Genomic DNA, 16818 nt, shown 5'->3' with positions numbered 1-16818 from the left:
ATTCGAGTTATTATCAAGGTTGCATTAATGCTAATACTATTGAATTCAAAAATCTGATGTCACTGAGTACAATGAAAAATATAGGTAAAAAATATAATATAATATAAAAAATATAGGTATAGATTCCTAATATTTTCTAGACATGAGTTTCTTCAACATACCATACGAATTAAAAAAAAAACTTAAGAAGAATTGTGACTTTTTCCAAAATAATATTTGATTATAATCACCTGGATATTGCAGAAAAAATGTCCAATTTGTGGATAAACAGCGTTTTGAGCTTTTCTTCTTAGCACTGCTCCAATGCCATTGGTGTTGCTATTGTTCAGTCTAGTGAGCATAACTGCATCCAATCTAAAATTTGGAGAAAAATAAAGTGGAAGAACATTTTGGTGTCATTTTGCAATAGAAACGATTTGATGAAAAAAAAAACATTAGCAATTCATAATTGACATTAAGAATTAATTAAATCAAAAATGGATTGGAATTGATTTGAATCGAAATATAGAAAAATATATAGTTATCGCGGTCCCGACTAATTTCGGAGATATGGCCCCCCAAAGTCAGAAAAAAGAGGTTTTTCACGTATGTTCGTACGTAAGTCCTAAATTAAAAAAATTCAGCAGCTTCAACAAATTTTTACTAAAGAATTACCTATAAATTAACAAATAATAATCCTTCTTACTAACCTGACAAAAACATAATATTATAATTGTTCACAAAACATAATTGTTGTCGAAAGTTGTATTTTCGTGAAGTTAGTAAGAGGGATGATTTTTTTGTTTATTCACAATTGAAAGTTGCTAAATTAGGATGTGTACATTGTGCTGATAAAAAGAAGGAAGACATTTGAGCTCAAATTGATAGAGAAAAACATAAGTGAGAAACCCCGTTTTTCTGATTTTGGGGGCCATATCTCCGCTGAAAATTTTAAATGAATTTTTTGTTCTGGAGACCAAAATACGCGAGTTCTGCTAAACAGAATTTGTGCGATAACTATATACATATTTACCGAAATAAAATTAAATTGATTTATCAAAAATCACCTGTCCAAGTGTCGAACAAAATCCCAAAAGCAAGCTTTTCTGCTAAAACCGCCATCGACAAGCATGTTAAATCCATTGATGCCAAAGAGGGCTGCATCTCCTTGACCTCCTGGGAACACATACAGCGTGGGCCTGAAAAATAAAATCATCATAAACTAACATTTTCAGCGTTTTCGCGAAAAAAAATCCCTTTTCTAACGAAAGAAAAACCTTTTTCAAACAAAATTGATGATTTTCATCAGATTGAAAGAAAGCATAAAAGTTGTGTTCAATAGGTTTTTTTTCACGATTCGCTGCAAATGTATAAATAATGGTAAAGATCAAAAGGGTAAGGCAGTCATACGCATTCTTGATTTATGTGCGATTTCTCATTTCTCCAGGAAAATTGTTCCAATATTAAGAAAGATGGCTTTTGGAAATTCAACATACATACATAAAATTCATTGTTTCCATTTTCACCCCTTTCAATGCAAGGGTACGGCGAGGTAAGAATAAAATTGAGTGTTCGCTCTGTTAGAAATATTTTTCGAGCAATGCAAGTTTTAGGGAGTGATCTCAAGAGGAAACCGATAGATGAACTTCTACTTTCACTAGTTTTGATTACTGTATTATTTCCGAATTTTGACTTGGGAAAGGTATAGAACTATAAGGTTCGACTAACTGGTGAAGAATCCTCAAATTCAGTCTCTCCATCCGTAAACACATTAACGAAGAAACTCAAAATTTTCAGGGTAGAATCGGATCTTGAATGCTGCGATTCAGTTCTTTAATGAGAAAAATCTAAGTAGGAATTTCATGAAGGTATAGCCGTTGAAAATATTGTTTTCTTGTCGATTCAGAAACCAAACTTTTATTTATGTAACAACAAGGACGAAATTCGATTTGAATATGATGTAAAATGATCACTCAAATGGACATACTTCATTTCAAAAGGATCTCATTCTCAGAATAGAATCCCTTATCTAGATATACTAACTGACAAAAATTACATCATTACAAAATAACAGTGCAATGGACTAGTTTAGTGATGTTGATAATACTATATTTGACACGATAGAATTAAAATATAGAGCAAAACTGATAAATCAGTGAAAAACTTTTGAAAATCCATCAATAAATGACTGAGAAATAGATTATTTAAATTGACGTATTTTAGCGCGGAACATCTTTGGTCTCCGACTCGTCTGTGACGTCACGCCACTTGCCTGTGATCGCTACACCATAAAGGCTCTCGCGCCGTTTGTAGTTGTACAGTGTAGTTTTGACTCGAGTTTTGTTTTTATGTCACCATAATGGAAGAAGGCTTCGTGAAAGGATAAAGTTATTTTACTCAATAACTTATTTCAAACCAACTTACACCTCAGTATTTTTATTATCAGAAATAGACAGCTAGTACTGATAGGTACTTACATCAACATGATCTTCACACACATATGAAGTAGTTTTAGGTCCAATTAAGTCACGCCTCATTAATTTGCACCACTTCTTCCTTTGATTCATGTCATTTGGTACATGAAAAAACAATTTAGTGGGGTTTTTAATTGTCGTGCTTGCACACATAGGCACAATACAATATTTGTAGGATTTTTTTTATTTCAGCCATCGTGTAACGAACAAAACACGACACGAACGGCTCAAATGATTGTACACCAATGAATTCGTAAGCACTCTGCGAATACCAGTCGCCTCGTGTAAGTGGCGTGATGTCACACACTAGACGCTACATACTATGAAATTATTCTTCCAAGCGCAACTCAAAGTCCCATAACTTTTTCATTTCTAGAGATATTTCAATGATTCTTCCATATTTTTTTTTCATTTTACTTAAATTTTTAGAATTGATCCTTAACAAAAAAATGAAAACTAGTCCATTGACGCATGAATGACGAGCAGTCCTGACATCACTTCAGTGTTTTCCTCATGTTATTAATGTTCCTCATGTTTTTAATTAATTTTTTCTCACCTTGAAAATCTGATATTTCCCACAACGTCAGAGCTCTCTAAAATGTTCTCTAATTCTGCAGGTATCAGGAAAGGCGAGATGTAGTTAACGAAGTTGGCTATTGCCGGTGATCCAGAATTCAAAACGTCGTCTGGATTCACCCTCAACTTACAGCCTCGTGTGAAGGAATCTTTGGGAAGTTTCATCCATTCTCCCTCAGGGGAACAGTGGATGTCGAAGGAAATGCCATTCTCGTAAGCTCTGATCACACGTTGCACGTCAATTTCTTGAAATGCTTCGGAGAAATCTGCCAAGGAAAACGTTCCATCCTGCGAAAATATTTGAATCAAGATTTATTGCTACAGTCAAATAACTTCTAGGTTGAAGGCTCTAGAAGATATTTATTATATAGGGTGATTTTTTTCGAGGTATATAACTTTAAGTTGGCATTACTGTTCAAGATGGCTACCGATTTAACAGCTGTCAAGTGATTTATTCTCAGTTTGGTTTGGCAATTCATCATGAATAGACTCACACCTGAACAACGCTTGCAAATAGTGCAATTTTATTTCCAAAATAATGGTTCTGTGCGGAATACGTATCGCGCACTACGTCCATTAGCGATGAAGCGCACTTCTGGTTCAACGGCTACGTCAACAAACAAAACTGCCGCATTTGGAATGAAGCTAATCCTCAAGTGTATGTCGAAACACCGTTACATCCAAAAAAACTGACTGTTTGGTGCGCTTTATGGGCTGGTGGAATCATTGGTCCGTACTTCTTCAAAAACGATGATGGCCAGAACGTTACAGTCAATGATGATCGGTATAGAGCCATTATTACAAACTTTTTCATTCCTGAATTGAACAACCATGATGTCCAGGAGCTGTGGTTCCAACAAGACGGCGCAACATGTCACACAGCTCATGCCACAATCGATTTATTGAAAGACACGTTTGGTAACCGCCTAATTTCACGTTTTGGACCTCTGAATTGGCCTCCAAGATCTTGTGATTTAACACCGCTAGACTACTTTCTCTGGGGCTATGTAAAGTCATTGGTCTATGCGGATAAGCCACAAACCCTTGACCATTTGGAAGACAACATTCGCCGTGTTATTGCCGATATACGGCCACAAACGTTGGAAAAAGTCATCGAAAATTGGACGTCCAGATTGGACTACATCCGAGCCAGCCGTGGCGGTCATATGCCAGAAATCATATTCAAAATGTAATGCCACAAGATTATATTGCGGATAAATGAAATTCATGTCAATCGAATAAATCCATCGTTGTTTTATTGCAATTTAAAGTTCTATAGCTCTAAAAAAAACACCCTTTAGTTGAGAATATAATCCAAAATATAAAATTCACGATTGATATCATAAAAGAATTGTTACATGAGTAATTTTGAAAAAGGGGTTTTGAAACATCGTTCATGACCTGAAGATTGTAATTCAGGAAGAAATCGCTCGAAAAATCCCCGCTTCTCTCGAGAAATTCATGTGAAACTTCTAAAAAAAGACGAAAATGTATTCCAGTCTGAGATCATCATTTGGACGATATAAATTTGATACTGATACATGATACAACCTGTGACCGTATTCTCGACAAGTGATCTTTCGAAACTTTCAGTACTCTGAACACTGAAAGTACGTATACGTTTTGAAAGATCACTTGTCGAGGATACGGTAACTGTCTGGCATACAAAATGATTTGAATATTGATGTCACTTTCTTGGGAATTTATGATAAAAATAAATTATTCAGCATGAATTTTATTTCTTCATCAACCAATTTGGAAATGAATGGAAAATCTCAAGAATAATTAATTACAAGAACAATTGAAGAAAAGCACATGTGATTTTATTTTGGGAATTACTTCGACTGGTGTCAGTGTTTTCCACCTTCTTATTGAAAATTTTGGGCACATGTATAACGAATCCAAAACCTGAGACCACTGTTGAGGATTTACGAAATTTTTTTAATAAACATTTTGCTATTGTGAAAAACTTTTATCGAGATATCCGGATAGTTATTCATCCTTTATAGTACTTCTTCCTTATTCTGTTTCTGAAAATTTCTACACGGATCAAAATGGCCAAATAAAGCTAGTGTTCGTCGTTTTTTCGATCGGAAGCGGAAACAATCGAACTACTTAAAAAATGTAAAAACTTCCACAATTGAAAAACTGAAAATAAATGTGTAGTGCATGTTATCACACTATAAATAAGTACTTGTATGATAATTTAGAACATTTTTGTTGATTAGGTATATATGACGTGCCCTATACCTACATAAAATTGTTATGTCTAAAAGGATCAATAAATTATATTTTTATTATCGTTGAAGGTGGTTCACAGATATCTTTATATACAATAGTTTTTTAATTGAATAAATAATTACTCAAGTTACTTACTTGTAAAATCCAGGAACCGTTGGCAGCAAATGTATACCCTGCATGAATGATGTGGCGATGTCTAGTAAAGCTGCTCAAAAGATTGCGTATGCACTGAGCAAGCGTGCTAACTGATGGATGGATTAAAATTTCTGTGACTAGATTTTCGGAAGCAAACTGTATCAGTCTTTCACCTGAAACAAAAAAATATATGTTAGTAATAATTGATTAATTCAGTTCTTATGTTATTAGTAACAAATCGAAGATCACAAAAATCCGCCTAATCATTTTTGAGTTATAAATGAAAAAACCGATTATGTTCTAAATGCAATTTTGTAGAATCGGCAAATGTTGTTCTTGTCAGAAATATGGTCGTTAACAATTTTGTGGTTCCTGTTCATTTCGAAACTGCTGATTCGATCGAGATTAAACTTCGCATTTGACTGTCAAATGACAATTTCATGTTGAACACTTAGTAAGTTCTTGTTGTTGATATGAAACAACATTTGCATGTTCTGTATGAAATTTCAAGTTGATTACAACATCAAAAACATAGATAATTCAAGAAGAATGTCGAAAAATCCCCAATATATACGATGCGATCAGAAATAACAAAAAAAGATCGAAAAAATTACCTAAACCACAAAACAGATGGAGTCAAGATTTTGAATGAAGATGAAATAATATATAAAATTAATTTCACGGCATTCAGACACACGTTAAACCATTATTTATCGATAAAAATAATATTTTCAAGCTTCGCGAAAAATTCATGTTTCTATTTCAAAAAAGTTGATATTTTCGGTTTTTTCATACAATAAGTTTGATAAATAGAAGTTTTTTCGCAAGGTTCCTTCTCATTTCATCATTTTTTATTGATGTGATACTACACAATAAGAATGCTAAAAATCAAGAAGCTTGATATGATTCAAGTACTTGATAAATAAATACTTGACTTATATTGAGATTGAAAAACTACTATTTGATTCAAGCTTGACTTGAAATCAAGCCAAGCCGTGAATCTCTAAACCTGATCGGGAGACCGAAAACTAAAATTATAATTTCGATCTTTCCGCAAAATTTCTTGTTGACAAAATTTCGAAAAAGAACCCAGAAAAATTTTTAAATTGTTCATAAATTTGGTTAAAAATTGGAACCATCGTATTTCCTGAGTTCGGCATTGGCAAGAGGGTATGGCCATTCATATTCGACAGTGGTAGGGGTAGTAATTCAGTAGAGTTGTTAATGATGTATCCGGAATACCATGCAAATGGACAGCAAATTAGCTGTTAATTTAAATGCAGCTGCCACTGAAAGTCCCATTCGAGCAATTAACGATGTAAATGATTATTTGGGACAAACTGGTTTCAGCGCATTGTTTCCAATTGTTCGCAGTGTAATTAAGGACTTGTCTGGGTATTTTTTTAATTGTTTTTCCTTCAGTTCGGAGAAAGAATTCAGATGGCTGAATTTATATCACTTCTTTTTATTAGGATAGTGATAATGAATGGATATTTTGGAATATGTAGACTATACAGCTTTGGTATTGACATTGACAGATTTGTAGTCTGTGAGGAACTTAAAATTACTATATTAGGAGTAATACAGAGTGAAAAAGTGCCTTACTTTAAATACAAACGGGAAACCATCCTGGAGAAAGAACGCCTTAAAATGTACTGGGATCTAACTGATTAAACACTTTCCTCTAAAAGAGCAGAGAACTTATATTGTAATATAAGACAGCAATACTCATCGACAAAATAATACCAAATAACAACAACATGCGTCAAAAGGGTGTAGAAAAAATAAAAAATATTGAGGCCTCGAGTTTCACATGAAGCGTCAGTGGAGGATGATTTCAACGAGAACTTTCTCAATTATTATTGCAACAGCTGTAATATTTTCCGAAAATATTATGAGAAATATCAAGAAATTGAGACTTTGTGAGTGAATGTATATGTAATATAATACAAAAAGCTCTACTTTCAAGAACAAGGACGGGGTGAAAAAAGGTTGGATTCAAAAAATTTAATGTTAGTTCTGTCAAGACGAAATAGTTCAATTTAACAAAGTCCTTCTTCCTGTTTGCTAGGCCTTGACTTCTATTCAGTAGATGGGGAAAACCACCTTTGTCCCCATCTCTTTGGTGGGTGCCAGGTTTTTCTTTTTCTATTGGGTCGTTCATGTTTGCAGATGTATGCAATTCTATTTGACGCCATCCTATCAACATGGTCTCTCCATTTTCTCCTTCTTTGCCTACTCCACTTGACAACATCTTGTATACCTAACCTTTCTCTTATTGACTTGCTAGTCTGTCAATGTTACCCCCGAAATTGTCCTCAAGATCTTCATTTCTACCGTTCTGAGCTTCTGTTTGTTTTTTTCTGTTTCCGCACAGGTTTCTATGGCGTAGGTTGTTTTATGAATTCTAACCTTACTTCTTTTGAGTATGCATTTGTTTTGCCACACCATTATCTAAAAATCGTAAAATATCATCAGTTATATTCAGAGAAGAGTTGTAGTACTGAAACCACTCCTGAACCTGACTCTCATTGGACAGTGACAATTCCTTTCTCGTGTTCTTCCGACAAAGCTGATGACACACTCATGGAGTGAAAATCAGCCCAACGCCAAACTTTCAGGATTTGTGACCTTGGGTAGAGGGGTTACAATAGAGAACCTCTCATCTGCCGGAAAGTATCCGGATTCAATACAAGAATTAAATATATTCTGCAGCATTTCAGGATGAAGTTAATTTGTTACCCAATAAATGAAATAGAGGCAGACTTTTTATCGAATTAATGCTGACACAAAAAGTAAGAGAAAATTGAATTTACAATTCGGGGTCGAGCACAGAATGTTTTCCGGTTTTCTCTCAGTTGCTTCGATTAAATGTCAAAAGCATTAATGCTTTGTAGCCTGTTCGGCGCCATTGGAAAATATATTTTTCAATTTATAAAAAAACGTTGAGTTTCGAAGGTAATTCGTGAATGTCATAGGTTATTTCAAATTATCAATGTGAAAAATTTCTCATAAACTCCATAATCTCATAAACTCCATGAATTTTAGCTTCAAAATTGCATTCTGAATTTAGTAATTATAGTAATTGATTTATGAACATAAGTTTATGTCAATAGCTCCGAGTAAGGACCTGGACGGCAGTTGTATTATTTTATCGATTTTTGTATTCTGTACTTTCCGAAACGTGAGCAATGAAAATTTATGGGTGGTTAAGACCATTCCGAAGTTTTATTATTGCAATTGGATATTTAAATGATCAAAATGAATTTTTACAATCTTTGGAATACAGAAAACAGTGAAGCAAAAACGATATACTGAAAATTCGTTTTAATTAAAGATTTTATAAATTTTCCGATAGACCAAAGAACTTGAAAATCACACAAATAGAAATTGATTGGATGATACAATTCTATTTCGACTCGAAACATTCGCAAATTATCATCTTGGAAGTAGATTGCATTGCATCCATTTCTCGATTCCTTCCGTGGGTAATTCAGTAGAAAGCCTTTCTTGAGATTGCATAGTTATTTCTCAAGAGCAAACAGTATAATGGAAGCTCTGCAAATTTAACAGTATGGTTTATTATTTCATAGAAGAATATCCGATATAATTGAAAGAAGTAGTAAATAAAAATAAATTTCGAAACACAGCACACTGGAAGGTGAATGATGATTATTATGATGATCTTATTGAAAATACTATTTCAATAATTCATAACTGATGAGTCAAGGGTTGGACTAAACCTATATTCAAAAAGAGATCGTATTTCGTCTGGAAACGTTGAAAGGTTGTAGCATGTAGAAGGAAGTTCACTGGTACACGGCTGCAATTGTTATGGTATGGAGGGCAATTTTCATGGTAGAATAGATCTTGTTTTGCTGGAAGAATTTCTGAATGCAGGGTTACATGTTACAGATTCTGTAAAATTTTTTTTATTGTACATGCAGCTTTGATTCAGAAAGATTTCCCCTTCATCCATGACAATGGCTGCCGCACACTGCAGTCTGAACAACCAATTTTCCAGATGACCAAGGAATCCCAACTTTGTCATGGGATATGCTACAAAGAAGATCAACTGTTTGTTGCTCTATAAGAAACCTGGCAGAATATAGCATACCAACAATTGCAGAAATCAATTTCAAGCATGCCTAGGAGGGCGGAGGTCTGCAATCAACTCTATCAACCTATTCAAATTTTTTGTTTGCTATTGGGAATTTTAGTTTCTGAAATTGTGAAATTCATGCTTTTGAATTTTGGTTTCCAATTTGTTTACTGGAGAGACTTCCACTCCTTTGATTTTCATACAGTAATGTAAGGAATACATTTTCATTTTATATCGCATGTCTCAAAAGTTTCGGCATAAATTTCAACTGTATCAAACATTCAAAAAAATCAGAACATAAATGATCTTTGAAAAGAAGAATGATTTTTCTTTTAAGGGCAGTTCAATTTACGAAATCGATTGCATCGTAGAGGCTTGTAAATTGAAGCTTAGAAAAAGTGGTAATAATTTAGTTGACAGATGACTAAAACTCAAATAGTTTTGAATATGGAAATATTTTGCAGAGAACGATATATCGTGTAATAGCAGAATGTGAGGAAAGCTTACTTTTTTTCTGAAAAGTGTAAAAACTAGAGTGGTAATTGGATATAGAGCTAATCAGTTAATAGAAAGTGACAAGAAAAATATTGGAAAGCCATTGAGAAAATGGCGTTACGGTGCTTCCAAGGATACAATTTCCAGAGGTGTAAAATATCGTAACGAAAAAAGTCCAAAATATACGCCAAATCAGTAAGCGAGATATTGCCGTGCTTTAGGGTGCATTCATTTTGCAAATAACAAAGTCATCGTCTTAGATGGTTAAAAAGTACTTTAATCTGAGATATTCCGGAATTATTACATGCATGTAATACTTGTATGATTCAAATATCTCACATCCATTCTTTGAATTCTCAGAAATAATAAGTTCTTTAGATGTACTCGTAATATGAATAATATACACCCAAGTGTACCTACTAGCTTGATATACTCCTGCAGCAGGTGTTGATATGTCGGATTTGACTGTTAAGTTATTTTTCGAGATAGCTCTACTATTTCCTATCCGCTATAAAGGATTTCAGCCTTTTGTCAGCATTTCCCCTCACACCATACAAATTAAATGTTTCCAAGAGAAATCCTCAAGCTGAAACAGAATAAACTCCACAAAACGGTGAATTGCTGTCTACAAGTGCCCATGCATGTAAGCTTGAGAGGGATTACCACCACGTGGCTTTTCGCGTATCAGTCAAACTTTGGTACCCATTCATTTCTCCTCTAGCGCTCCTGCAATGACTTTGTACAGTGTTCATTCACCTCATCTTCTTTCTCTTTTCGAGCACAGTACGACCATCGATAATTTTTTTCACAAAAGTCATACTTTTAAATTTGTAAAGATTTTTGTACATTGTACTTATCATCAATTTTTTTGAAATGAACGAAAAGTTACCATTTTTTCTTCATTCGCAAATTGAATATATTTACTTTCTACAATGTAGATTATTGTTTAAAGAAATTATGTGATAACCCTCATATAAATCAATGATTTGTAAGAAGTAATATCTTTAATTTCGTTTTGTACTGAGCAGTCACGTGGTGGTGTTCGCTCTTAAAGTTATAGAGAACATCCCCAAATTTTTGCCATGTGTGCATCTAATGAGCCAGAACAAAGATTCTTATCGCGTACGCTCAATTGAACATGTGACTCCGAATCACACCCCCAAACCAATCTGCACAATCCGAAAATTTTCTAGCCGAACTGTCTATACTTGCTCAATCAATATTTCACGGTCAATTTAGCATTCGGGCCCTTCCAAACGGAAAGAGATAAGGGCGAAAAATTGGCTCACTCCGCCGGTTTCACCCTGGATGTACATCTCGAGATGCCCCCTTCAAGAACATTCTCACGCCAAATTTCTTTCAACCCTTTGTCATTATCCACTCGCCTTCCTCCTTTGTGCCTCTGGCGGCTCTGGCACGAACTCCAATTTCGCTTGTCCGACTTTGTGTACCTTTTCAATATCGGCGTCCTCTTATTTGGCAGGAGGATGGATTATTTTGTCGGCAGTTTATCGTTCATCTGAAGACCTTCTATCAGTATCGAACAGCTTCATCTCGTAAGGCTATAGATTTTGGACGTGGCTTTTGGGGGGCCTTTCAGGCTTATTGTGAAGGGTTATTGGCGATGGAGATGTAGAAAGGGTTTGGGAGTGTTATGATTTATTTTTATTTATTACGTTATAGAACTGCCGCCAGACAATTTGGCGCTCCGCTTTCCTAATTCATCTTAATTTTTTCGGGTATCTTCTGAATTTCATATGGAATTGTATTTCTTTACTTAAAATCACCTTTTCCAATTCGTCGATGGACGTTTTGTCGATTTCATCAGAAAAGTAGGTACTGAGCTCTATGCTAAAAAGATGGTGTAGTTTTATTTCTTATTTGCAATTTTCATAATTAGTTGAAAGCTGTTTATAATTTACCGAAATGCGATAATTTAACTTTAATTCGTCAACGTGCTATGGCATCTGTGTAGTCACACTGTCTGCTCAAGAGATGGCGTTATGAGTATCTCGCCACTCTTTACATTGGCTTCGGCTGATTCATAGGGGTAGTCGCGTGGCAGCAGTGTCACATCTCCACGAGGGTGTGAGAGAGTGTGTCTTAGGCAGAGATCACTGGATTGCCTAGCTGAAGACTCCACTAGCGATCTCGGGACGAAATACCAAACTCCTGGGAGAGGGCGCACCTCGTAATTTGGCTCAAGAACATCTTGCCAAATCTGCGTGAACCTAATCAATTCATGGATGCATATGTTCCATTATAAAAAGTCGTTTCTATGGAAATGCTAGAAATGCGTACTATCAACGAAGGCCATTTTGAATCAGGTACATAACTTGTACTATTCAGGGCCGTCGCTAGAGGGTAGGCAGGGTAGGCGGTCGCCTAGGGCGGCAAAATTCAAGGGCGGCAGTTCAAGCTTGATCAACAAAAATCACATGTGTAGAAATTCAAAGTACCAAATGATATTTAATTCAGTCAGCAACAATAGGAAGGAATACCAACAAATTTAAATAACATCAAAAACCATAAAAGGTCCGCATTATACCTTATACTCATTCCAACTTATACATCTTAAGAAATATATGAAGTTTTATTATTTCATACGACATTCCATTATTTTATAATATTCTTCATTTTTCATATCAAATTAACTAGTGTTGGGCGTGAGCGCATTTGAATTAGATAGTGGTTCATCCTCATCATCCGATTGCTTTACTAGATCATCTTAAACAAAAAAAAACAAATTTTCAAGCTCTTTCTAAAATCGAAACTGAGCTAGGAACCTGAAACTGCAGGGCCCACATTGGAGGGGCGGCAAATAATGGAGGGCGACATTATCTACATTTACTGAAAGAACGAATTGAATAATTTTTTTAATTTAAACGAATTTCACTGTTGATTTTTTTTATCAAATTTACTAATCTGAAACCTGAACTTAATTCATATAGGTATTTCATCATTTATTCATTAGAATTCAGTTGAGCACGTTTATTGTTACATTCCACTCATCCTAAATCATCTATTGGATTAAAATTTGAATCCATAAAAAATAGAACGGTAGAAAATCTTGAGCAGGCGCTGGTCTTAGGTTATCCAATATTAATTTTAAGCATTCTACAGAGTTAGTTTAGGTTAGGTTAGGTTATCCAATATTAATTTTAAGCATTTTACAGAGTTAGCTTCTATTTAATGGATTCGGTCCTTACTTGGCGGAAATTCATTATAACTAAAATAGAACGAAGTAATTCCACTATATTATTTAATTGTTAGCAACAATTGTTTCGCCACACTGTGGCTTCATCAGGCTACATTTCTGAACTGATAAGAGTACAGAGGTTTTCGGAATCTTATATAGGAGCAAAATTGACAGAAAAATATTCGCCTGTTTCAAATTTACTTAGCTGGTGATAAATTCCGCGTACACGTGCTTTAGGCATTTTAACAACGACTAAACATCGACTTTGGATCACCTCGAAAAGCTGATTTGTTGTGAAATTCAAAAAACATGCAAAAAACGACTACAATATTTAAGTAACAAAAATTGTTTAGATGAAAAAACCTGCACGATTTTTTTCTCCGATTCAATCATTTACTCCTAGCTGTATTATCTATGTTTCACAAAAAAAAATTCAAATTTAAACAGATTTTTCTGGGTGTTGCAGTTTCTTTGTCCTTACTATTTCTACAACTGTACAAATTTCAATAATACAAGTAATGTACCAGATTTAAAATGGGATTCGGCTCAATTTCATTGGACTAACAAGCGTGGTGTCAGCAAAATGCCGTGGGAAAAAATATCTCTCACAGTATGAGTAATACATAGTTATGAAATTCAGTAAGCTATGAGATATAGGCTACTTGGTATATCAGTTGTAGGAAAAAAAATTACTAGTTGCAGGTACTGTTATGGGTAACACTTCAACAGTGCTGAGCCCGAATTGGCGATGGGACACAGAAACAAAGTCACAGAACACAACCGCTAGTCTTCTAACTTCTGATGGAAGCTTTCACAGCGGCCTAGGTTCCAAGAGAGTCGGGATAGAAAACATAAAAACAAACATAATTTCACACAAGGATCAGTTCTTCATCGTTTGGTTACACTATCGCATCCAAATTATCCTCGACTATGCACACAGCCGGCGGTTCCATTTAAAACTATGCGATGCATAATTTCAGCAACTTTCTTGGCGAATTGTTGGAAACCCCTTCATCCACACAAACCAAAGTTTATCCTAAACTTGAATCTGCACCAAATATAATTACCCATCCCAAAGTTTCTGGTGGGAACGTTAATGGGAAAAATTATTACGACCAATCGGTTTTCTCTCATTTTCAACTTCATTATCAGTTCTGAACAGAACTCCATCGAAGTTTGAAACTCTGATTTAACGGTGATTGAAGTCTTAGAGGCTTTATTCAATACTTGGGGTATTACTGATAATGGCTAGAGCTTATCCAATCATTAATTTCACTTCCATTGACCATACGCACTCTATGTTGAACTGTTTTTCCTGAATAGAATGGAAATAGTAAGGGTTTTACAAAACTTGATAATAGACCAATAAACTCATCGATTCAAGTTAAATGCTATTAGTAGATTCGGAAATGATTTCATATTCATATGGGAGTTGAGAGCAAAAGTCAATCCTATTTATTTCGAGTATCATTATAATATATTCTTTGAATTTTTTTCTATATTCTCTTTAAATTTTTTATGGTTTCGGTTACGCTATCAAAATGAAACTTTGTTTGGGAAACTCTTTTTTTTTGTATAAAATTGAAATTTCATTGTGATTTCCTCTGATGAATAGACGTTCTTGAGTTCTTCGTGCTTATCGAAATAAGAAGTAAACAGGATGGGCAAATTTAGATTGTTTTAGCACTAGAAGTTTCAAATCAGCGGAGATAGACAAAATATGATACTCCATTCTCGTTCTTTTTTTCTGAGAAACTAACAAGAGTAGTATTCATTTTTGGCCACCTTCTTATATTTTCGAGTTAGAGAGAAAATTGGAAAAATGACGATATCGAAAAAGTTTATATCTTCGCTGATACCGATGACAGAGCTCTGAAATCAGCACTTCTACGTAAGCCATTAACTTGCTCGTCTTTTAAGCAGGATTTTTAATCACGAAGCTATGACCCAGAGCTATGTTTTTTCAAATGGAAACATTAGATTTCTGTGCCATTTTTAGGAAGCTTAATTTTTACTGATTTCAAAAATATACAACATCGTATGATTTGTATCAATATAAATAGTAGAAAATGGTCAAAAACCTTTTTTCATCTAAGAGTCTCAATATTTCTATGGTTTCAACTATTGATGAGCACAGAAAAATAGAACTATCTATTACAAGGGCGATCATCTGGATTGTACGTGAAAAAAGGGCTCTATAATGTTTTAATTTCAGAGCACTATCATCATTATTAGCGGATTTATCTATAGCGGTTATTAGCAGATATATATTTTTTTTTCGATATCACTATTTTTTCAATTTTCAAAATTTGCCAATCTTTTACTCTTCAGCTAGAGATTCTTGTATTGTATAGACCAAAGTTAGAATCTTTTCAATGTAACACCCTGCATATGAATTAAAAAATAGAATGGCAAGCTCAAATGATTAAAATCATTTGATCTGAAGAAACTGATAATTATGAGTTTCTTCAGATCACTTTATACCTCACAAGCACCAATTGCGAGAAAATAGCGAAAAATTGAAAATATGGAGTTTTTTAATAAGTATTTGATTGTCCCTTGCAAGTGAAAAGTTTCAAACATGAATATCTTATAAACCATGAGTTCAAGGGAAGCTCCAAGAACATTTTTTGTGGTAAATGACCTGCACTATCATATCCCTGAATATTTTACATACTGTGAATTGATAATATAATTTTATTCAATTCAAATATACGAATGAGAATCTGCTTCGTAGACGCGAACAGAATTCGTGTTGATTCGGCAGTGGTGGAAAATTAGCAATCATGTCTCACTTATATTTTCCATTATACTCCCCATCAATTTGTGGTTAGACCCCTAGGGTCCCCATGCTTCCCGTACTGAAATGGAGTTCTCGAAGTTGCGAACTTTCTATTGCTTAGTAATTAAACCGACCCAGCCACTTTCAATTCAATGCCCGTTAATTGCAACCTCTGATTATTGTTTCTCACAATTTCTCGCGAACGCCTCCTTTGATCTTCTGCTGAAATTTTATCATATGATTTCAAGTGCGGTAATTGAACTATGTTAGCTGATTTTGAAGATTCGTTGACAAAGTTTCAAATCGAAAAAATCGAGAAACGCATTGATATGAATCAGGTATTTCGGTCACTTTCTTCAGAACTGTATTTTGAGAAAGTTCATGTCATATTTCAATTTTTATTTTTAATTGATTTTTTGGAAAAACTACGAATTTTACACCATGATTTATAATTTCCCCTCTCAGCGAATAATAATGACCTTACAGACCATAATATACAAAGGGAGGTAGGGCATGGAAAGTTTCAGTATTTCTTCGAAAACTAATTGGAATTACAAGCATGTGTTTCGCTTAGTAAAGGCAGTTTGGAGATTTTTATTGTGGGAAATATTGACAAATGCACCAGAGCAAAACAAACTTCTGTTGTTTTTAAGAATCAAGGATGAAATATGAAAAGGCGGCCAGCAAACTCCGCCGAATTGCCGCCTCTCAAATAGATCGTCAAAAACGGTCGCTTTACTATTTAACCCCTAACGCCGGCCCTGTAAATACCAGAAAAACAAAAATTTCGAACGGCATCATATTTACGGAACCTCTGGTCGAATTATGCCAGTTA

The 16818-nt window shown here is 34.5% G+C and overlaps 1 protein-coding gene across 1 annotated transcript in view; it reads right to left on the bottom strand.

Annotated features, from left to right (window-relative positions):
• LOC123671043 (microtubule-associated protein futsch) overlaps positions 1-16818 on the bottom strand; it is a 184802-nt gene that overhangs the window by 17614 nt on the left and 150370 nt on the right. Inside the window, exons 3-6 of the mRNA XM_045604686.1 lie at positions 5406-5578; positions 3010-3317; positions 1047-1178; positions 231-354 (exon numbers count right to left, since the gene is read on the bottom strand). Coding sequence (XP_045460642.1) covers positions 231-354; positions 1047-1178; positions 3010-3317; positions 5406-5578 — 737 coding nt within the window. The remainder of the gene's footprint in view (positions 1-230; positions 355-1046; positions 1179-3009; positions 3318-5405; positions 5579-16818) is intronic.

The sequence above is a fragment of the Harmonia axyridis genome, chromosome 1 (genome assembly GCF_914767665.1).
Source record: "Harmonia axyridis chromosome 1, icHarAxyr1.1, whole genome shotgun sequence".
Lineage (NCBI taxonomy): Eukaryota > Metazoa > Arthropoda > Insecta > Coleoptera > Coccinellidae > Harmonia > Harmonia axyridis.
The sequence above is the reverse complement of the archived record's forward strand: the minus strand, read 5'-3'. Positions and strand labels throughout refer to the sequence as shown.